General features: G+C 39.5%; 1 protein-coding gene across 4 annotated transcripts in view; it reads left to right on the forward strand.

The window, feature by feature from the left end:
- SPATS2L (spermatogenesis associated serine rich 2 like) overlaps positions 1-24,239 on the forward strand; it is a 146,864-nt gene that overhangs the window by 74,683 nt on the left and 47,942 nt on the right. For 2 of the 4 annotated variants that reach the window (XM_048868836.2, XM_048868837.2), the window contains 5 exons: positions 11,170-11,278; positions 14,816-14,865; positions 15,930-16,170; positions 22,856-23,056; positions 23,740-23,875. In XM_048868836.2, coding sequence (XP_048724793.2) covers positions 11,170-11,278; positions 14,816-14,865; positions 15,930-16,170; positions 22,856-23,056; positions 23,740-23,875 — 737 coding nt within the window. Of the gene's footprint in view, positions 1-11,169; positions 11,279-14,174; positions 14,201-14,815; positions 14,866-15,929; positions 16,171-22,855; positions 23,057-23,739; positions 23,876-24,239 lie in introns of those variants that run through there. The other 2 variants (XM_048868838.2, XM_048868839.2) reach the window with 2 other exon arrangements.

Here is a 24,239-nt window from a genome sequence, read left to right on the forward strand (position 1 = left end):
ACCAGAAATGCATGGAACCATGGTACTGTAAATGCAGCTGTCCCACAAAGTGGTAGAGAGTTCAGGAATAATATAAACTGTGCAACAGAGAGAAGAAATAGGAATCTGGAGCAAGTAATCATCTGTTTAGGTATATTGCCATTTTATCTCAGCATTCACAAATAGAGTAATCAGCGTTTCATTCAAGTAATACACCTCACTTGCAGGTAACTTAGACGTTGCCTTTAGTTTCTAAAGGCTTGATGAACCAGGACAACTGCTGATCCTAAAGTCTTTCTGAGTGAGCTATTACAGATTATCAGTGAGAGAGCCTGATGAATAGTCACACAGTAACTCATGCCCACTAGATGTCAATGGAGCTTGTGAGTAAACAGCATATGCAGTGTTGGCTTAGATTTGGTATAGAAGAGAGAATGAGTTCCTGATGAGTGTTCTCCCCTTTTCTAGCACTTTGTCTTCCCCTTTCTGTTTTCTTCTCTTCAAATATGTTTCCTTTCCTTTATATTGAACCTCTTTGCGTTTTAGCCCCCAATGGGGAATCATTAGTTTTCTGATGTGCACAGTTTGTGGGTCTGTTTTTTCAGAATTCATGTTTTCCTTAATTCATATTTATTGGTTGGTGGAACACTCATCATACTCGAGACTTTGCATGTCAATATGAATCTGTATTTCAATGAATGAGTGCCTTCCTTAGACCTTGATAGTCTGAAGTACTCAGTGTTTAATGCCGTTGTCAATGGAAAATTGTGTCAGTAAATCCCATCTCTTCGTGCCGGGCAACTTACAGTAATTCCAAGTACCCAGTTCAGTGAATCAATCGAGAAGTTATGATCATTTACCATGTGACTTAAATTTCAACTCGTTGGTTCCTGTTTTGCCTTAAATTAAGAATGAAGAAGTATAGCATTGGAAGAAACAAAAGAAGAACTCTCACTGACTCTAGATATCTGCTACTCCAGATAAGGCACTATATGTTGGGTGTATCAAGTGGTTTTTGTTTGGTTGTTTGTTTTTTCAAAATCATTGCTTGTATATTTGTACAGATTTTTAAAGCAAGAAAATTACTGGATCAATACATTACATTAAATAGTTACTTTTTTATATCTGTTTTTCCGTTATCATTCACTGTTACTAAATCCTCATGCCAAGGGAAAACTAGGTTAACAGCAGTTGCATCTTATTGCTTGTTTCTACTATGGAAGATAAAATTTAATGACCCACTAAATAAATGATGGCCATGATACATCTCATTTTGCTGAAAATACACCAAGCAAATTCAGCTGTTTCTATCAGACAATTCCAAAGGCATATCTAGGTTGTCATTCAATAAGATATTGGAAATCTGAGCAAAGAAAAAACAAATTTGCCTGGCTGACTTGATTTTAATTTTATTCACAAATATAGTTTTAAGAAATAAATTGGATCACCAGTTGTATGCACCAGAGGATGTGGATATAAGAAACTATTATACATCTTTAGTGCAATCTAATAAAAAAACCCAAGGTCATACCCCTTTCCTACTTAGAAAACTAAAATTCATCAAGCAAGAAGCAGTCATAAACACCCACTGCAGCAGGATAAATGTGATGAGTCTGATATTTATTTTTTGTTGGGTATTTTATGCATAACTGAAGAAAACTAAAACAATAATGATTTATTTAATCTCCTATCCTGAGCTTTGGGCACCCTTTGCCATTAATTATGTTAAAAAATTATGAAAATAGTTACAAAACCTAAACAGCAGTGCATTTCCCTCCCCATTCTTCCTTCCCACCCCATCTCTGGTAGATCATATTATGTATCCAAGCCCTGATCCTGTGAAAATTCACATGAAGTCAAAGAGACTATGTGCACACACAGACGTACTCTTGTGTGTAACTTTTTGCAGGCTTGTGGCTAAGCTCTCCATGCTTTACATTTCATTCCCCACAACCAAAATATAGTCCAAAACCCATGAGGTTTAGCAGTAGTGGGTTTAAAAATGGTTAATCCAAATGGTGTCTATCCGCCTGAAGAGTGCTGTCTCCATAACCAGTCACTAATTTCTTCTAGGAAATACCATCTTTATTGCCATTTTACAAGTTGTTTGAAGACTAAGACCAAAATTTTCAAAGCAAGGTACCTAAAGTAAGGCTATTAAATACATATGGGCTCCTAAAGATGATAATCAGGGCCTGATTTTCAGAGTTCTGAGTGAATGTTACCATTGCTGAGATACACTGTGATATTTCTGTAAATAATTCCTACTGTTTCAGCCAAAATAGTTTGTACATTTAGTCTGTTACACATCTTATTGTATAACATTTTTTCCTGAGAGATTTGCGTAAGCATTGGCCTGCAAAGCCAGGCAGCCTAATGAAAATTTGCATAGCTAGTGAAGACTGCTGCAGTTGTGCTATTCCAAAGCTGTTCTGATTTAATTAATCACATTTGGGGCAAACTGGGCCAAAATCAGCTCTGTCTCATTGCTTTAACTCCATATTAATTCCTTAGTGGAGAATTATTATACTCACACTCACACTAAAGCAAAGTGCACTGCCAATGAACCCCTCTTGAAGAAACAGACGCTCAGTTTCTGGGGTGATGGGGCCCCCTGAGCAGGAAGGAATGAGAACAGAAGGTACAACTGAATGTGTAGTGTGTTCATATGGTACTACCACAGCATGGGTTAGTGGAGGTGCTCAAGCTGGGTTTAATCGAGGGGAAGTTTGCAGAGGACCATTATACATGACAGGGACTCACTTTGTTCTTGATCTGAAATAGTCAGGATTATTTAACCTTCAGGGCATGCTCCAGGGCCCACCTTTTCTTCCTGTTGCTCCCGGTAGCTGAAGAGGTTAGCGCAAGATGGATGCAATTGTTCCTGGGGAATGGAGGTTTTGGTGAGGCAAAATATCTCTTGTGGGGTTGTGTTGAGGGTAGAGTTTTGCTGACGTTTTTCTGAGGGTTTGGTCACAGTTTAGTTTTGATTGTTTTGTCATTTAAAATATCAGAGGCATCCACAGTACCAAACAGGTGTGTCTGTGTGATAAAGCACAACAAATAAATGTATTTAGATACATTTGCTGGTATTTAAAACGTAACAAGAATGTGAACAAAGGGCTGTGAGATGGCAGGGGTGGAAGAGAGCTCATCACAAGTGAAAGTGGTAAGAGAAGTGTTTAGAGTGAAACCAGCCTTTGAAAAGTTAGACAGTTTTCATTTTTATATTTCACTGTGGCTTTTTAAGACCTAACTTAGCATCTGTTTCATGTGCTTCTGTTGATTTCAATGGGCTTCATCCAAAGTCATTGAAGTCAATGAAAAGACTTTCAGTTATGTTAGTGGGCTTTGGATCAGGCTTTGTGTTCAATGATGCTGAAGAATCAGGCCTTTAAAAAGTGTGTATATATAGATTTCCATCCTTAGAGTAACCCAGTTTTACTGAGAAAGTCCTTTTCTTTTTCACCTGAAATGTCCCAATGTTTCATTCCATTCATCCAAATGTTTGGTTTTATCATAAACCCAAAATATTTGTTGAAGACCTATTGCTGTGTGAAGCAGAATTTGCTCAGTATTTACCAGAATCAAACAATCCAGTGTCACGAGTGTGATGAACAGTTTTTTTGAGTGAAGAAAAATGTCAAATGAGTATGGATGCTATCAAAGCTTTTCTTTTGTTGATAAACTCATTCATATACTTAAGCTGCTGGAAAAGTCCTCTACCCTGAGAAATGTGCACGTTGCTTTAGGGTCAGATGCTAGCTGCCGCAGCACCTGCACATTTCTGTTTAATTTGACTTTTGTAGGAGTAATCCGTGACCTTAAAAAATGGTTGCTATAAAAGTGTTATCATATCCTGCACCATGGCTAAAATGCCTGGACTCTGGAATCCAATAGAACTCTGCAGGGGTCCACACTAGAAGATCCCACTGCAAAAATTGGGGCGTTCGTCTGAACCGCACAGCCTTGTCACTGGCATGGCATTAAATAAATATGGAAGACAGATGCCTCTGTACTCTCAGATACCCATATTTTAAAAATTAGTTCAGCTCATATCTAGGAGAATCTATTGAGTTTAATTTTATATCTAAAGTGAAAAAAAAAATCCAGTATTAATTTTAGCACTGTTCAATGGGGTTGAAACAAAGTTGGTTGTTAACTGGCTTGTTAGTTATCAAGATCAGGCATATATCAGGATGGTAAGTGAACACTTTAAATTAATTGACCATAGTAGTAACTTTCCTCATGGGAATTGTAGCAGCTATGTACAGAGGTTTCACAACAGCAGTGAAGTATGAACTTTCAGCTAAGTAGTTTAGTTTGTCATTTTGTCAGGAGTGTATAAACTAACTCAGTGAACCCCAGAGATGTTACTTATTCATCAAAAACTTCCTCTTTGGGGAAGATGCCATGAGGGAGGGGGTAGAAAAGAGAGAAGAAAACAGGCAGTAATTACTGCCTAATGCTTGTTAACAGCAGTATTGTTAAAGTTACCTGGAGACCAGTCGAGACTTGACAGGAACCCGAAGGATCCAAATGAATAAATGAAAATGTCCGCATTGGTTTCTGGTGGAGACATGGACATTTACTGCTACTAGACTGCTTTCACTGCTAGTTTATGCTATATTTATGTATTTGCAAGATTGGATTATTGGGATAGCCTTATGAGAAATGCATCTTGTTTCCATGAGGTTCTTAGGTGGACAGAAGCCATGTATGGCCAAATTTTCAGTGTCCTCCAGCCCTTTGTGGGCATGTCTCACTCATCAAAGTTAACAGTTGTTCTGTACCTACTTTAAAATAAATCAGTTTACTATTCTTTCAGTTGATTCAGGATTGTCTTCAGAAGGATTTCCCATATTTAAAAAAAATCCTATGAAAAACAATTAAATTTGTCTGACAAGATTTGTTCTTTATAAAACTGGGGTAGAAATTAGCTACCTTGAAGGGTCTTGCTAACATTTTCCCCCTTTTCTGAATTTTGTTGCCACATCTGCTCTTTGCTGGTTGTTGGCACATCCCCAGTAATCCCTGAATTAGGGTTCAGTTCTGCATATTACTTAGTGTGCACAAACCCCTGTGCCTTCATGGACCATCATTTACTTGGTCCCTGATTCTGTAAAACCTTTAAACATGTGCTTCAGTCTCATTGACTTCAGTGTGACTTAAGCACATGTCTAAAGTTAAGCACATGCTTAAAGCCCAAAGTCAACAACGTATATAAACATGCTTAACTCTGAGCATGTATTTAAGTCTATACAACAAAGCACTTAAACCAACAGGACTTAAACACTTGCTTACAGGTAAGCATGCGGTTAAGTGCTTTGCTGAATCAGGGTCTTAAATGGGACTGTGTATGGATTCAGGGGTCTGTCTGTGTGCATTCACTTGTAGGACTCGGGGTTTGTATTTTATGTTTTGATTGTTTTTAGGGGAGTGGTTTAAACTGAAACACAGAGTAGTTAGCTCTTGCAGCATAATCTCAAGGTGCGCAAACTCAGGCTCCTTCAAACCAATGTGGAAACCTGCTCTGTGTCTAGGCCCCAAAAGTACAAATGTAGCTACTGTCAGCGAGAGCATCCCAGCTGATCTCATCTGCCAAGATGGAACATGTTAATTGTCAATGGTTCAGCAAGTTTGTTAACTAACCCTTTAATGCCCTAGACTGCCTGTTCTGCAACCACATGATGACATGGAATCATTAAAAATATTTGAAGTCCTTACATCTAGACCAGATAAAGACAGATGATTATGAAATTAAAGACTGCTGAATAGTGCATAAGCACAAAGGTGCCAAATTAAGATAGCAGGGTCGACTGTAAATTTGGCATTTCCTAACTTATGAGTGCTTTACTTTGCAACCTGAATAATGTTCTTGTAGTGCAGTGGTTTTGTTCGGTATGTTAAGGACCATTATAAAGAGGATAGTGATCAATTGTTTTCCATGTCCACTGCAGATAGGACAATAAGTAATAGGCTTAATCTACAGCCAGAGAGATTTAGGTTAGGTGTTAGGAAAAACTTTCTAATTATAAAGATAGTTAAGGACTGGAACAGGCCTCCAAGGAAGGTTGTGGAACCCCTGTCATTGGAGTTTTTACAAACAGGTTAGACAAACACCTGTCAGAGATTGTCTAGGTTCACATGGTCCTGCATGAGCATGGACTGTATGAGCAAGGTCCATTCCAGCTCTACATATCTATGATTCTGTGGTGATTCATGGAGTCATTACAAATATTTGACTTTCTGTTAGTCTTACTTTTAATATTTTTTCATCTTATGGTTGGGTTCTGTTGAATAGGAAAATATTCTGAGTTCTCTCAAATAAAACAAGGACGTACCAGCATTAATATAGACTAACTGTAAATGTTTGTTTTTGCAGACTCTCAGGTATTAATGCTATTTCAGTGCTTATGAAACAAACTATTTCCAATTTCTTGTACCAATTTTTATCCTGTGTTTCAGTGACAAGTATAATAAAATTAATTTACTATGCTTATTGATGTGAAATCATATAAAAAATAGTTTCAAACTATTCTGTCCCTTGCTACACATGTATGTCATAGGACAAGATCCCAGCGCCAGGCATGAAAGTGTTTTGTTTCAATTTAAAACTCTTGAGTTGACCCAGTCTATTATAATCCAATGAGAATGTGGTCACACTTGAGACACATCTGCTTGCTGACAGAAAACAGATCGTAAAAATGACAACTAAATTATGGAATGTCAGTGATGCAAGAGTATTAGACTGCGAAGAGCATTTCTTTCCCCCAAAAAATTCACACAGTGCTGTCTTCATTAACATAAAGGTATGAGTGGTACAGCAGCTGAATCAAATCATACCCAGATGAGAGTGGGATTCTTAAATTGCTTTAAGCAGATCATTGTGAAAATTGTAACCCAAACATCATTATTATGTACAAAATCTGTTAAAAAACAATGTAGGTTGTGAAGCCAAGCATTCAAAAGTTAAGAAATGCCAGATTTCTGGCTGCCCATGCAACCCTGGTGCTTCCATGCTGTGCAGTGTATGAGACACTGGGTTCTATGAAAAAAAAGCAAGTGATCATGTAATTAAAGACTAGCGTAATGCATATGCACATGGAGGCCAAATTAAGATGATGGGGCAACTCTAAATTTGGCATTTCCTAACTTTTGAGTGCATTACTTTGCAACCTGAATATTGTTCTTGCAGCATAGTGTTTTTGTCTTTAATTTCCTAGGGGTTTTTTAAAGAAAAAGATGAAACTCAAATTTCAGTATGTATAGCTGTAAAAGCCCATCATGGATCATTGTACCCTGAAGCTTCAGCATAGACTTTACCACTTGAGCTACAGGACTAACTACATTAGCTGGCATCAGGAAAAGGCTATTATCCCAGGGTGGTAGATAGACTACTGACACCATATGCAGGGTCCAGGGTGGGTAGGGGAGCCCAGCTTGGCTCTCTTCTCTCCTGGGAAGTTGGCTGGGGACTGCTGCCCCATATGGTCCCCCTGAGAGGGGGATGGGATGCTGGGGCCATGTGCCAAGTCTAGGGGTATGGTCCCAGGAGGGAGAGTCTGGCCTGGCTCAGCCCGGGCGAGCTGTCTTCCTGCTCTGGTAGCAACCCAGTGTTCCCAGTGTAGCAGGTGGTGCTGCTGCTGCTTTGGCAGTGACATGGGCTGTGTTCTTTAGAATGGACATGATCAGCTATTATTTTGGCAGGCTGAGGAACACAAGTGAGAGAAGGGAAATAGCAGGTTTTAATACCACACTATAGGGATCACCTACCTTCCCCCCCACCCAGTGCATTGACCCTCTTCATAACTCTGTAAGATGAGGGAAAGTGGCACATACAACATGACTTCTTATGTAGTACTCATTAGTACAGAAGAAGAGACTAATAAACAAGTGGATCCTTTTTTTTTTAACCGAGTTGATAGAATTGGACCACCCTAGATGGAACAATACAAGAGAGGAGGAGAATAGAACCACCTCATGGGGAAAGGGTGAGAAAAAGGAAAAGATAGAACGAGGCTCAGGGGAGAAGAGCAGCCCAAGCTTCCAAAAGTTGGACAGTCCTGAGATCCTGCACCTCAGAAAGGGCATGGGGAGGAGCTCAGGGTCAGTTCATGGGACTTGGAGAACCAGAAGCTTTGGGGAAGGAGTGGGATCAACAACAGGGCTGACCCCAAGACAGAGGGGAAGGAAATGAGGCACGTGGGCCTACAAGTTGTACAATGGTGTGAAGATCCGTGGACTGAGACCAAATTATGGGGACATTCCTTGTGATTTCTGTGGGTCAAGGATGGAAGGACCCAGAAAGGGGATCCTACAAGACTTCCCTGGGACAAACAGGAATGTAGAGAGTCAAGTGCTTCCTACAACAAGGGGAGGGTATGAGGGGAAAAAAATGCTCTTGGGTAGGGGGAGGAGTGTGACAGAGTGCTGAGACCTAACAGATGCGATTGTCACTCTGTGTATCACTTATAAGCCTAGAATATCTGTTGGGTCCGTGTGCAGTGATGGAAACAACTACAAGCATGGCTGAGAGCATTTTGGGGGCAGAATATCACCAGCTTGAATCATCACTGATGATTCCGATGGAATGTTGAAGTCCAAAGGTTCTGTGGCAGTTGGAATGTGACAGTTGATCAGAGAAGGTGGGAAGCTACATAATAGAGGTGGTCATGCCTCCGGCAAGGTTGCAGCTCTGTACACAAACCTTGGGGAACATGTATAAACAGCATCATTGCTTACGACAACACAGCGCATGGAAACAAGAGAGAGCTCTCCATTTTTGGCTTTTTTTTACAGACATGATTTTACCAATTACACCCATGCAACAGCATGTGCTTTTAGTTACTAATCCAAAAAGAAGGTGTAAACAGATCTAAGATTCATTCCCCTAGAGGGCAGGCTAGTAATGAGTGTCAGATAATGCTTATGCTGCAATAAGGCAATAATCAATGAATGCAGGATTTCTCAATAAAATAGCTCAGAAAACTGATTGGGAACTGTCATAAATATAAAGGGAAGGGTAAACCCCTTTGAAATCCCTCCTGGCCAGGGGAAAGCTCCTCTCACCTGTAAAGGGTTAAGAAGCTAAAGGTAACCTCGCTGGCACCTGACCAAAATGACCAATGAGGAGTCAAGATACTTTCAAAAGCTGGGAGGAGGGAGAGAAACAAAGGGTCTGTCTGTCTGTCGTCTTCTTTGTCGGGGATAGACCAGGAATGGAGTCTTAGAACTTTTAGTAAGTAATCTAGCTAGGTATGTGTTAGATTATGATTTCTTTAAATGGCTGAGAAAAGAATTGTGCTGAATAGAATAACTATTTCTGTCTGTGAATTTTTTTTGTAACTTAAGGTTTTGCCTAGAGGGGTTCTCTATGTTTTTGAATCTAATTACCCTGTAAGATATCTACCATCCTGATTTTACAGGGGGGATTTCTTTATTTCTGTTTACTTCTATTTTTATTAAAAGTCTTCTTGTAAGAAAACTGAATGCTTTTTCATTGTTCTCAGATCCAAGGGTTTGGGTCTGTGGTCACCTATGCAAATTGGTGAGGCTTTTTATCCAACATTTCCCAGGAAAGGGGGGGTGCAAGTGTTGGGAGGATTGTTCATTGTTCTTCAGATCCAAGGGTCTGGGTCTGTAGTCACCTAGGCAAATTGGTGAGGCTTTTTACCAAACCTTGTCCAGGAAGTGGGGTGCAGGGTTTTGGGAAGTATTTTGGGGGGAAAGACGCGTCCAAACAGCTCTTCCCCAGTAACCAGTATTAGTTTGGTGGTGGTAGCGGCCAGTCCAAGGACAACGGGTGGAATATTTTGTATCTTGGGGAAGTTTTGACCTAAGCTGGTAAAGATAAGCTTAGGAGGTTTTTCATGCAGGTCCCCACCTCTGTACCCTAGAGTTCAGAGTGGGGGAGGAACCTTGACAGGAACAATCAGATTTTTTTGGAGCTGATCCCTCTCTTTCTGAAAGTGCTGCCAGTGGCCTACGTTAGTTTGTTTTTCTGAGTTTTTATATTTAAATGCCCAATAAAGCTTGAGTAGCATAAAGAAGAGACATATGCAATGTGTTCGACATAATTTTTATTTGCTTTCAGCTATGTTGTGTGGAAATAAGAGATTAAAACATCAAGATGGTTTCCAGTGGAAATATTGTATTCAAAATCCAATAGAAGAGATTCTTAGTGTAAATTGGACCTGAAGTCAATGGAGTAATACCACTTTACATAGGTTGAGGGTTCCATTGACTTCAGTAGAGTGCAGCAGGGATGTATTTGGCCCACCATGTCATTGTTTCAAATACCAATAGTAAGATATTTAATACTAAAAGTTTTCAAATCTTTGCTCTCAAGACTGCATTTATTATGAGTGACAAATCAGAGGACAAGCTTTATACATTCTCTTCGTTTTAGCATATGACTTTTTATATTAATTAGAATACTTTGCAACCATCCAAGGATCCCAATGCACATTACAAATGTGACTTAACAGACCTTTGCCACGCCCCTATGCAAGGTAGGTCTGTATTTTAAACTCATTTTATAAATGGGTAAACCAGAGGACAGAGAAACTGTGTGACTTGTTCAAAGTCACACAGTGTCAGTCCAGTTCTTTACTACAAAGTTTTGTTGACATAGCTATGTTAGGAGTGTAAAAAAACAATGCCCCCAGCCGACAAAGCTATACGGGCAAATCCCTTTGTGTAGATGCAAGTATGCCAACAGAAGAGGGCTTCTGTCAGCATAGCTAACGTCATTCAGAAATGTGATGTTTCTACACTGGCAGAAGGACACCTGTTGGCATGTGCTATGTCTACACTAGGGATCTCCACTAGTGCAGCTGTACTGCTATAGCTATACCAGCAAAGCATTTGTAGTGTAGACAAGGCATCCAAATGGTATGTCCAGGAATAGAAACCAAATTCTATCAATGGAGTTACTCCAGATTTACACCAGATGTAACTGACAGCAGGATTTGGCCCCAGGAGTCCTGACTACCAGTTCTAATCACTAGAAGCAATTGCATATGTTGGTTGCACCAGTGGTTCAGAAGATGTATAGTGTTACTTTGTACAAATAACCTATTACAAAACTGCAAGCAATTCAGATACATGTGCATTTTTTTTCTGAATGACTTTATTTCATCTACAGGAATATGCTAAAACTGCATATTTTCCTCTTTTTTTCCCCAGATCAGTGCAGTTCGATCAATTGTTCCTAACAAAAGCAATAATGAAATAGTTCTGGTGTTACAGCAATTTGATAACAATGTAGACAAGGCAGTTCAAGCTTTTATGGATGGTGAGTATACTGTACATATCTCACTAAAGCATGAAGAATTAACATTAAATACTTTTTAGTTGCCTGAAATGTGGGCTGTAATTCTGTTGAAATGACTGCTTGTCTGTACATTTTCTGTTAATTGCTAGTCATTTTCATCTTCACTCCACCAGTGTTGCCAGCCTGAACTGCCTAATTATTTATTTCCCCCTGTCTTTCCATTTTCTGCCACATCTTTCTTTATGTGTGGGATTTCCTCCTCAATCTATTCTTTAAAGTCATTTCCCTCCCTTCCTTTAAATCCCTCCTCAAAATCCACTTCCACCCCGACACTTACAGGAAATTGCCGCCCAGTAGTAGCTAGGGTGAAGGCCAGTAGGGATCGCTGGTAATTATTTACTTATTTATATTTTAAATTTTTTTTGAATGATTAATTTAGGTACATACAGTCCATATATATTACACGCATTCTCCTTCCCCTCCTTGCCTCTCTTGTTTGCTACATTCATTTGTCTCATCTTGTCTTAAATTAGAGAGAAAGGATGGTCCAGTGGTTAGGACACTAACGTGTGACTCAGGAGCCCACAATCAATTCCATACTCCACCACTTCCTCTATGATGCTGTTCAAGTCAATTAGTATCTCTGGGTTTCAGTTCCCCATCTGTGAAATGGGGATAGTAACATTTCCCTACCTCACAGTGGTGTTGTGAGCATAAATACGTTAAAGATTGTGAGGTGCTCAGGTACTATGGTAATGGGAGACATATAAATAAATAGGATGGATAGATTGATTGCAATAATATCTTTGGGGAAGGAACAGTCTTTTATTGTGTGTTTGGGCCCTGACGCTGACAGGATCCTTTGGTGTTACTGCAATACGTGGAAATAATTCTGTTTTTCATATCCTATTTCAGCCTTTCAGAGATTGCTTCTAAACATTGACCAATAAAGAAGATAAAATGTGTGGTTTGAAAAGCTACAATGTCTCTAAATATAAAGTGAATGAAAGCATAAAAGTCAATATATCAGAAGAAGGTTACCAATGATAAAAAGCAAGGATGTTTCTGAAGCAAATGCCAAGATCCCCTGAACTTTGTGTGTGTGTGTGTACTGAAATTTAAACATAGATTTGAATTTTGCTAATAGTCTTTACCTTTATAATGGGCTGAACCAAGTCTCCCGTGAAACTTTGGAGCATTCCAAATTTTACAGCTTGACCATCTCTAATGATAAATGAAGTCATTTGTATTTAAATAACACTCCTTGTAAAAATGTAACACTAATATATTTGAGTTCTCATTTAAGTCCTTTGATTTGTAAAAAACAATTTTTACTATGCTTAGTGGAGCAGTAGGAAATCCTGTCAAACCTCAGGGTGTTAGGACTGCTTTAAGAGTTACTGTATGTTTACTGGTTTCAAAAGGCCTAGGCATATTCAAAAACAAACAGCAGCAGCTGGGTGGTCTATCTAGCCTCATTTCAATATAACCCATAGAGACATTATGAGTATCCCACTGTGTTACACACTTTATATACATGTTGTTTTAAAAGGACATATTTATAGATGTAGGGATATAAATATTTATTTCTGTTTTAGAATAACTGTCTAAAATATTTGGTCCAAGAAGCATCAGTCAGCCTGGGCCAGAAATTATATACCAAGATACAGAAAGCAAATGTAAACACAAAAACTATAAACACATGCATCAAAATTCTTCCATCAGATCCATATGGTGCATCTCGATACAGGCATCCTACTCTCGATTTATCACTGCCATTGACAACAGTTGGATTTTGATATATTTAGCGGGTACAGGAAATCAGAGTCTATATCTGCCCCAACATGGATCTGAGTGAATGAATTAAATCTAATTATAAAATTTTTTTAATTTTTACTAGCTACAATTTTTCCTAGTTGACGTGTGGCCTGGGGAAAGTAGGGAATTTATTTTATTTCTGTGCTTCATGGTTATTCAGTATTCTACATTGAGAGGTTGCTGTTTATTTTATTTATGTGGACCTATTATGTTTTAAATCAGTGTTTCCCAAACTTGGGATGCCACTTGTTCAGGGAAAGCCCCTGGCGGGCTGGGCCGGTTTGTTTACCTGCCGCGTCCGCAGGTTCAGCCGATTGCAGCTCCCACTGACTGCTGTTCGCCTCTGCAGGCCAATGGGGGCTGTGCGAAGCAGCGGCTGGTACGTCCCTCAGCCCGTGCCGCTTCCCACAGCCCCCATTGGCTTGGAGCGGGGAACTGCAGCCAGTGGGGGCTGTAATCGGCCGAACCTGTGGACGCGGCAGGTAAACAAACCGTCCCAGCCCGCCAGGGGCTTTCCCTGAACAAGCAGCCTCCCAAGGTTCTCAAGTTTGGGAAACATTGTTTTAAATAATTGTCAGAGGCATCTAGAGTGCTGAGGAGGTGTCGTTTTGGAAATCCAAAGAAATAAAGCAAATAAATGTTTTTAATTTCTAATGACACTTATTTTTACCCAGTCATACAATCTACCACGGACATGATGGATTAATTTAATGTGTGTGACATTGCTTGAGTCATGTAAAATTAGATTGTGCCCAGTACTAGTCTGTATACATTAAGAACCAATCCTACATCTACAAGGATATGTGTTAGATGAACTGAAAGGCCTTTTCCACCTATACATTGTTTTTTTTTTTTTAAGGTTTGTCCAGAGTATACATAGAAAGCACATAATTGTGTGGTGTGTTATAAAAAGTTCATTGACATATGTTTGGATGACCATGATTTTGATGAGTGAATTAGGCAGATCATCCTAAGAGTGCCAATAAAGCCTTTTTATTTCACCATCATGTCTTCTGAATATGACAGATATTTTACAGGAGATATTGGAGTAAAATGTTAAGTTTTTAAATATTTTTCTTTTTAAATAATCCTCCACCAGCTAACCAGCTAGGCTGTCTTAGAGAGGTAAGTACTGTTAGTAATGTACTAGGCTACCTTGGTACCTTTGGCCGCAATTCATCCTTAATTTAAAACACATGAGCAAAGCACTTAAGCATATGGTTTCAATGGGACTTAAGCAGGTGCTTAAAATTAAACACCTGTTTAAGTGCTTTGCTGATTCAGGGCCACAAAGAGCACATATGCTAAGCAGCGTGCATGTTATAGTCTAATGTGAAGCATAAGAGATTTCAAACCAGAAGATTACAGATACATTATATAGAGATACTCACCATATACAAGTTTGTGTCACTGTTTTCCTACCATAACTTTGTCTAATTTAGAGAATTTCTAAGAAATTTTTTCCCATCTCCAAAATAGAATGATGAAAAAATACAAGTTATATGATAGGGAGACAGGTTGATGCAAATAATAAAACTATGCATGAACTGTAAATCAAATAAATATGACATCAAGGAACAAAAAATGAAATACAGCAGATAAATTGTTTCACCAACATGTGAAACACTTTCAAAAACAAATGGAAACATAAGAAACATCACCTACCTAGGAGACTGAGCACAGTTATTCTTTATCACAGCTGAACATTTCTTGAAGTATTTTTATCTTTTCCTACTGTAGGTAGTGCAGTTCAGGTACTAAAAGAATGGAATATGACAGGGAAAAAGAAGGTAAGGACTCACTCTTGAGAGTTAAAACATTAACACCATTTATCAGCGTTCTGTAGTAGAGTATAGCAGCAATCATTGTTGCCAAATCTTGTGCTAATTTGCTAACATAATAAATGATTTGATCCACATCTGTATTCAAAAGGCTTCAAAGTAAATGTTCACCTTATTTTCTAATTCACCTCTGTTATCTCTCCAGATTGCTGTTCAGGTAGGGTTTCCAGGTCAGCAGGGTACACACATGGGAACCAAACTCTAGAAATACACAGAATGGTTCACCAAAATAGTACCCATATACTGCACAAGAAGCTTTAATATATACGTATATTCTGGCCAGTAGCAGCCCCCTGCAGAATCTCCAATAACCACACAAGATAGGCTATGGCTGCCAGGAGTACGAATAATCTGTGTTGGGGCAATGTATAAGGATAATTACCACGTCAGGATCATGTAGATCATGCCCCAGATGTCTAGGACTGACCCTCACCACCAGATTGGTTCTCTAAGGGTTCCATCACAGATTACCTGTGGCCATGAATTCTCCAGTGGGCACCTGCCAGAATGAGTTCTACGGGTTTTGTTTATTTAAAGCAAACAACAAAATGCCATTGTATACATACTCACTGAACATGCTCCACAAGGAATTAGTCACATTATGAGGTCAGTATTTTTGCTTTTGACAGTTATGAATTGCTCAGCCAGTGTGATTGCAAACTTTTGTGGAAGCAGCACAGTTCAAAGCAGGTGCTTGAAAAGAAGCTTCTTGTACTAGGATGCTATCATGGTTTAAAAATGCAAACGTTCCAGGCAGTGAAAAAATAAACGTGGTATAGGACTCTAACTTCTGCTGATATTTCATTTTATTTTTGTTTCAAACAATGGATATATTCAGTTGAACAGATAAAGCATATCACAGTACACCATGGTCTGTAAATATCATTACAGTGATTGTAGCTTGTGAGGCTTTTTTCAGAACTGAAGAGAATGAACAATTTATTGCTCATATTTTGAGTTAGTCTGACCTATGCTGAGTAATGTTTCTGTCCTTGAAATATTTCTCAATTTAGAATAATAAAAGAAAAAGAAGCAAATCTAAACAGTATCAAGGCAATAAAGATACGAAAGAGAAGAATGATAGACCTGAAAAGGTTTCCCTAGAGCCCCAAGAGATATATGGCTGCCATCTGAATGGATGTGACAAGGATAACTCTTCCAGTGACTCTGCCAATGAGAAATCAGAAGTCATTTCTCATGAGAACAAAAGCTGTGGATTCGAGGAGGTGGTGCAAGCACATCCAGAAATCACAGGTTAGTGTGCTCTGCAGAAGGTAGCTTTATAGCCATGCCTGGGCCAAGCCAACATGCACAAAGAACTTGGCACCTTTACTGAAGTAATGTAAAATTTAATTTTAAAAATCAAGCAGACAGCTGTGTTTGGGCAAAATAGGCCCTAATTTACAAGGAGAACCAAACAAGAGGACCCCACATGGGAACAATTCTCTTTGCAAGATCAAGATCTAAATGTCCTTATCTCAAGAGAAAAAAGGACTAAAGTCTAATTAGACTAGTTGAACGTGCCCCATCACCAGGCAGTTGAATGTATGAGAGACAGACAGCAGTGACAAGGCCCCACAAAACAGCCCAAAGTGACTCTGGCTTTAAGGATTCATGGAATGTCGGATGATTCCCTTATTGCTTAGTCACAGCTTTTATTTACATACTGTAGTCCCTATCTAGGTGAATAGCTGCAAAACTCCCAGTGACTTCTCTGGGACCATCCTCTGGCCCTGCTGCTTGGAGATTCAATCTGGCAGCTTCTCTGAATACATGCTGTTCAACCGGGATTTGCATGGTGTCTCTGGAACTCCTGGAGGCAGTGATGAAAGCTGCAGTCTGCCTCCCCGGGGCTCTTTTGAAATGAGGTTTGTTTGGTTTTTTGTAACATCAGTGAAAACGAACCTTACCCTTTTAGGGAGGATATTCAGTGAAAGCCTACATGCCTTTGCCTTCCTTCCATATCCTTCCATAAAGTTCATGTTTATTTTTAATTGTACTTCTTGCTGTTACATTTTTCAACTCCTAGCATTTCAAAACTTCTGAAGGGCCTAGATCAATGCCACTATTGTTGTTGTTGTTGCTAAATCTTAAGTAATATATAAAAGTTGCATTGCATTAAAGGAGCTTTCCTTGAAGTCACTTTGTTCATGATTACAAACATGCTACTCAAACAAAACTTTAAAGATTTATGCCAAATGTATAGCTGTCCTGAAACTGATTCTGTGCTACTTACAGAATACTTTGGTGGTGGTGCCAACCTCTGGCCAGCTAGATACAAATTCCAGCAAAACAGAATAGCAGAGCAAGGAACTCTGGCTTGAAAAAAAGATGCATGAGTAAGGTGCAGTAATGTTCTTACATTTCAGCAAAAAATGTTCTCAATTCATATAGCTAGAAATGTGTTACGACTAAGAAGTTCCAAATTTCCATATCTGAGTATAATTATCATTTATTCTGCAGTCTATAAATATTCATGTCATATTATTTTCTCTGCAATATCTGGTAATGGCTACAAATACTTCAAGCTGCATCAGTAACTGTTTTGGAGGTGTCATCAAGGCTGGAATTTTCAAAGTTGGCGAGGTGCGTGAATACAGATACACATGCCTAAATGGGACTTAAGTTTCCATGAAATTTTCAAAAAAACGGTGGTTGTGAGTGCAAGGTAGCTGTGTGCTTTGAGGAGAGTGCCTATATTATTTGGGACATTGTGTGTGTGGCCAGAGGGTTAGGTGTTTTTTCCATCTCTTTCAGTTGATGCAAACAAAAATTTTATACGTATAAAATAAAAACATGTAAAAAGATGTAAGATCCTTCTGTCTGGCAATAGCAATTAATGACATTGGTTTCACAATTCTACTGTAATTTTACTTGTTAATATATATGAAAGTATTAACCATACCAAATAGTATTAATTATTTAATAAACAAAAGTATAATTGCAAATTTTCTGCAGCAGAAGCAGATACTTGCTTAATTCTGCTATGTCACTGCAACATTCAAATTTAGGAAAATATCTTCCTGGCAACATTCTGAAATGGTGGTGGAAAGAGTTTCTCCTTTAGTTCACTTTCAACTTGAGCATGAGGAAATAAAAGCCCTATGTTGATTCTACAGAAAAGTGCAGTAGCAGCCTTGTTACAGTTAAAGAAGCAATATATATACATATTGCTAAACATGTAGAAGTTAAAGGAATGGTACACATCAAAATGTTGAGTAGGATCCCTTCGAGGTCAGCTGCCATACCCTTGTGGCTTCTGATCGAGATACATGGCTTGCATTAAAGAGCTGGAAAACAGTTTAGAATTCAGTCCAGCATTTCTAAGCATCTTGGTTTCAAATGTTCCCTTTGTATTATAATCTCCTTTGTTTTGTTTGTCCTTGCGGTTTTTTTTCCACTTGCTTCTGTGTTTTCCAGTGTTCTTGCACTCCTTTTCCATCAGACATTTATTAATTCTATCAGTTCTGAGCTCTGCTCTGAGAGGTCCATTTATTTGGTTTCCTGGACAATGGGTCCAGGGTCAGTTTCAGGAGAGCGGGCATTTTAAATGTATTTCCAGCTATTCGAGCCCAAAAATTATCATTTGAATGAATGAACTTAGGCAATGACAAGCCTGGTGTGACTTTGTGGACCACACTTTTAGGCCAGAGGCCAGTGCGCCTATGTAGGTTTTCTGACGTAGGGACTAGGATACACTCCCTGTTCCTATTCATGGAGTTTCCTCTGATCATCCTGTCAGAGGCTTGGGTCTAGGCAGGGCTTGTGGAAGTTCCCTTCCGCAACCATCAGATGCTCATGATCTAATAAGGACATTGGCTTCTGCTCCAGATTCATATGTCTCCTTACAGCTCTTTAGGCTCCCTTCAGCATGAGGTGGGTGAGGCTGCAGCATTAGCTCCCCTGCCTCCCCTTCCTGGACTTAGCTCCCTGAGCCATGAAATCCTCAACACACAGAGGGGTTTCTGGGACCAGAAGGGAGAATGCAGCAAAGCTGGTTGTCTCCCCTCACAACACATTCTACTATCCTACCTGTTATGGTGGAGGGTAACCCGTTGACCACTGTCTTTACCTGACATTTGCTCACCTAGTGGTAATGCTGTTACCGTTGGACACAGTCCATTTCTCTTTAGTTGAAGTACCTTTTTTTGGTTGTTTCTTTACGAAACTTTTGTTTAATTGAGAGTTGTGAGATAACAGTCTGCAGATTATAAAGCTAAGAGATGGTTTAGAGTGAAGTCCAGCTTACTTGTTTCTTACCTGGCTGGCCACTAAACATTATGAACATAAACCCGCAGCACTCTCCTGTTACTCTGTATTGTCTTAATGTTTCCATTTCACATGCTATATAATCAGCAATGATTAATTGGGTCCTGGCCTTCATTGACCTGCTAGAGGAATTGAGGGATTGAGACTGGATCAGCTTCTGTAGCTGGTCATTGAGGGTCTGGATATGTCCTCGCCATTGGCTGCTTCACAGCATTACTCCTGGAGCGTACATCTGAGGCTCAGAAGTTCTCAGCTGTCCCAAGTACCTGCTTGAGGCAGCTGAGGTGGGGGAAGCAAAGATAGTTGTCAGTTACTGTTACGCTTCCTTCAGTCATGAGCACAGTCAGGGGCCCAACCAATTCCCAAGCAAGTTAGAGTAGCCACTGGCCTGCTGCTGGTTGTGCCACATGGTCCCCTGGGGACCTTTCTGTCAGCCAGGAATGCCTTATGGCAGTGGTTCTCAAACTTCTGTATTGGTGACCCCTTTCACATAGTAAGCCCCTGAGTGTGACACCCCCTCCCCCCTCCCCCCCACTTATAAGTTTAAAACACTTTTAAATATATTTTACACCATTATAAATCCTGGAGGCAAAGCAAGGTTTGGGGAGGAGGCTGACAGCTCGTGACCCCCAAGGGGTCCTGACCGCCAGTTTGAGAACCCCTGCCTTACGGCTTCCATCAAATGTGCTCCCTACCCTGAATCTGCCATCTTCCTACCCCCTGCCAGCCCTGATACACACCTGCTAGCAGGTGGCCCAGGAAGGTCTGTTGTCAGCTTTACACAGAATTCCCTCATACCAGGGCAGCTCTAAGGTCACTTTTTGTCACTCTGGCAGCACATAGTGACTTTTGTGAGTCCCAGGATCTGTGTCTCCTGTCAAATCATTATTGATCACTGCTCTGTTCCTGCTGCTCTGAGACCTTGGGGGCTGCCCCATCACAGAGCAGTGTCTCCCTCAAACGTATTTGGTGGCTAACACTTCCCAGTAGTTTTCACCCGCTGTGTTCAGGCACCAGGATGCTAGGTGGCCCATCTGTGCCCTTTCTCCATTTACATCCAGCCACAATTTGGCCTTGTGTATTTAAAATACTTCTGATTCAACCATTTACCAGAGCGGGGATAGGGAATCCCATTGCAGTTGAGACACACCTGGGAACAGTTATAACTGGTACTGTACATTAAGCAACTGTTATTTCTCTTTTTAGAAAAGGCTTTGCCCAATAAACACTAATTGCACCTTGCCGAATGTGTCGATTTAATGAATGATCTTTCTCTACCATGGTGCTTTCAGTGATATCTTTCTGCAGCCATACCACCTTTTCCTATGATCTTGTAAAAACTCACAGTTTAAATATGGTCATGTCAAGACAGTACTTAGAAATAAACTGTCAGATAAAACCCAGCATGGTACTAGGGGCACTGTGCTGCTGCAGGTGCCATCTTTCCTGTGAGAGCTAAACCCAGTTCTAGATCACACACAATTAAAGATCCTGTGGCATTGTTTCCAAGGACAAAGGTGTTAACAGTTACTCTGAAACCGCCACTGTTTAAAATAATATCCTAAAAATAGCTAACTATCAGCTCATGTAACCTCGCTTAGGCACTATAATTTAATACTAAACTTAAATCAGGCTGAAACATTTAAAGTGCCATATTGCCCCATTATTGTGGTTTTGGGACTTAGCTGAAACCTGCCTGGGCCTGGCTTGGCACAGGGGGCTGGACTAGAGGACAGCCCTACATTTCTATGATTTTGTGAGGCTGGATACGCACATTCCATTTTGAGTCCCACTTTTCTCAGCTGTTCTTCACGTAGGGCGATTGTGCTAACTCCCCCAAACTACCTGTTCACATCTCAAGAGAGCTTTTCCTCAGCAAACGATTCTGTCAAGGCAATTTTTTTTAAAGGTTTTGAATGTCAAGGTGTTATAAAAAGATAAAACACATTCCATGGTCTGTGGCACAGCTGGAGAGTTTCTGTGAGCAGGTTCCGTTACTAGCAGGTCTGATAAAGGCTTAACCATCAATACACCAGAGCTCACATCTTAGACTAGAGTGTTAGTGTTCCAAGCCCTCATGAAATACAGAATGCCACAAAAATTACTCTGTTATCTCTTATTACACAATTCATTGATTTTTCATTTAGATGTTTGTTAGAGTCACAGATCCCTAATCTTTGTTGTAAGTGCTGCTGAGCTGGCACAGTTCTGTGGGGATTTGATGCAGACTTCCCCAAACTACTTTAATTTTCCCGAATTTTCTCAATCGAACTTGAAAGTCTTCTTGCAACATGTTTAGATGTTGTTTGCTAAGCTATGTCGATCTCTTACTACTGGGCTTCAAAGTACAGTAGAACCTCAGAGATATGAACACCTCAAGGATGGAGATTGTTTGTAACTCAGAAATGTTCATAACTCTGAACAAAATATTATGGTTGTTCTTTCAAAAGTTTACAACTGAACATTGACTTAATATAGTTTTGAAACTTTGCTATGCAGAAGAAAAATGCTGCTTTCCCTTTATTTTTTTAGTAGTTTACGTGTAACACAGTACTGTACTGTATTTGCTTTTTTTTTTTTTTTTGTCTCTTCTGCTGTCTGATTGCGTACTTCCGGGTCCAACTGATGTGTGTGATTGACTGGTCAGTTCGTAACTCTGGTGTTCATAACTCTGGTGTTCCACTGTAGAATATTTGACATTTCAAACAAGATGCCAAGGTAAATAACAGATGATATATGTAAATGGTAGAAACTATTTTTAAAATATAACTACTGGTCAAGGTGGGTTTGTTTAAGAGGAAAGGCTTTTTTGATTTGTCATTTTTCTTCATGAATGTCCAAAACAGTTAATTAAGTTCAATAATAGTAATTTTGCATTTAAACAAAGAATATCAAAGCCCTTTACAAACAATGTGCCCAATGTCACAAAACAAGTGGGTACAGATATGGGAATAGAATCCCGGAGTGCTGACTTCCTGTCTGCAGCTTTAGCTGCTAGACTGGTTTCTTTAACTACCTATTAAGGCTTGCAGAAGGTTAAAGGTAGTCATATAAGCGCTGAGTTCTTGGCTCCTACTCCAGTATACAGACTGCTACATCTGAACTGAGAAGGTGAAAATTTGCATTTACATTCTGCATAATTAGGACTCTGACGGCCTGATATTTCTTGTTTCCACAGACACCTACAGATTTTTCTAACTTAGCTATTTTTGTGTATGTTTAATTCTTTATCTTCTTCAGTATACCTTCTAATCCTCTATAAACAAATAAAATGATCACAGCATTCTGCACACCACACATTCATACTTCAAATATTTTGGGGTCTGTTTCTCACATAATCTGGTCTTATGTAGTCTTACCCCTGTCTATGATATTTGACAAAAGATTAAAATGAATGAAGTACTCAGCTTATGGAGTAAGATATTTGTACCATTTCAGCATAGAAAAGTCAAATCTCTTTATCATTTTTTTAGACTGGTGAAACACAAAAATCTGCTCAAATTGGTTTTTAATCACAAAGCCATTGTAATTCTGTTCTGTCAGTCTTTCAGGTTTTCTGTAGAATGCACACTGCTGAAACAGAACTTCATTTTACCAATGTAGAAACATTCTGATCCAATAACAATGAATCGGAGTAACTCCCTACTCACTATTTGATGTTCTCTTTCAGACAAAAACCTGGAACACAAGAAAATATCTGTAGATTTAAACCTAAAGTCTGTAAGTGGAACAGAACAGCAAGATACTTTTCAGTCATCAGTTCAACCACACAGTAATGTAGGCAGGCCGAAGTCAAAAATGTCCACAGTTAAAGCATCTGTCCCTGCAGCCCATCTTGAAACAAAGCCAGATGATTCAATCAAGAAAAAAGGTAAAACTGATTTCTTTTCCTATTACAATTCATCAGTTGTTGTTCAGGAAGGTGATCAGATTTGCAGTGCATCATAGGAGGACTGCATCAAGAGCTGACATGAGGAGGAGAGACAATGTATTGGGAATGGGATACCAGGGAATATTGCTCTTTACAGAAGACCAGTGTGTGGGTTTTTTCACTCTCCTCATCATTCTGAGGGGTTCATAGGTTTAGTGGGTCTGATTCTGATCTCCTATAAATCAAAGGTAATTTTGCTGAAGTTAATGAAGCTACTCCAGTATGAGTGAGGCCAGAATCAGGCTCAGTGTAACTAACGTGGGCAGGAGTATCCATAGTCTATTTGAAGTGCTTGTTCACAAAGAAAGAGTCATTTAGGAATTTTAGAATGTGTTGTCAGTGTCTAAAACTAGTGTTTGTCCTAGCTTTGATCCAGGGGCTGGAATGGGGTGAATTTTGTCTAATGTTCTTAGAAGTGGAAGCACCATAGAAATGTTAAGGGTGAAACTGGGACCTTATTAAGTCAATGACAAAACTTTCAATATCTTAGGTAGGGCTAGAATTTCACTCTAACCATTCATTACAAGAAGCACTTTGAGATTTTTTTCCCCACCAGATTAGATAGCGATGTGGTTGTTCACTTTTGTACAATTTTTGTTTTGTTTTGTTTGTTTGTTTTTTAGGTCCAAACATTGAAAAGTCCGTAAAAGATTTGCAACGTTGCACTGTTTCTTTAACTAGATACCGCATGATGATCAAAGAGGAAGTGGATAATTCAGTGAAGAAAATCAAAGCTGCCTTTGCTGAATTACACAACTGGTAGGTAAATCAGTGTGGGAAAGACCTCTGCAAATCCTGGGCAAAAAGGGGCTCATGCAGGCCACAAACATCTCAGAGAAACTTTGTTTAAATCCTGTTTGTGTATATCATTTGTCTTTAATCAGAAAAGATACAGTGTCAGTAAGTCACACCTCTCAGACCTTAAAATGCTAAAAAAAAAGCATATATTGAGACACACAGGCCCAGTCATATTTCCTAATAATAAAATAAACCGACATACAGGGTGGGAGTTGAAAGGTCCTTTACTTTGGCCTAAATCTGCCCTATTGACCTCAGTGGGAGCAGAGTCAGGCCAATATTGAACACTTTTGAAAATCCCACCGATAGAATTCATTAAAGTTCT

This window comes from Caretta caretta, chromosome 11 (assembly GCF_965140235.1).
Source record: "Caretta caretta isolate rCarCar2 chromosome 11, rCarCar1.hap1, whole genome shotgun sequence".
NCBI classification, from domain to species: Eukaryota; Metazoa; Chordata; order Testudines; family Cheloniidae; genus Caretta; species Caretta caretta.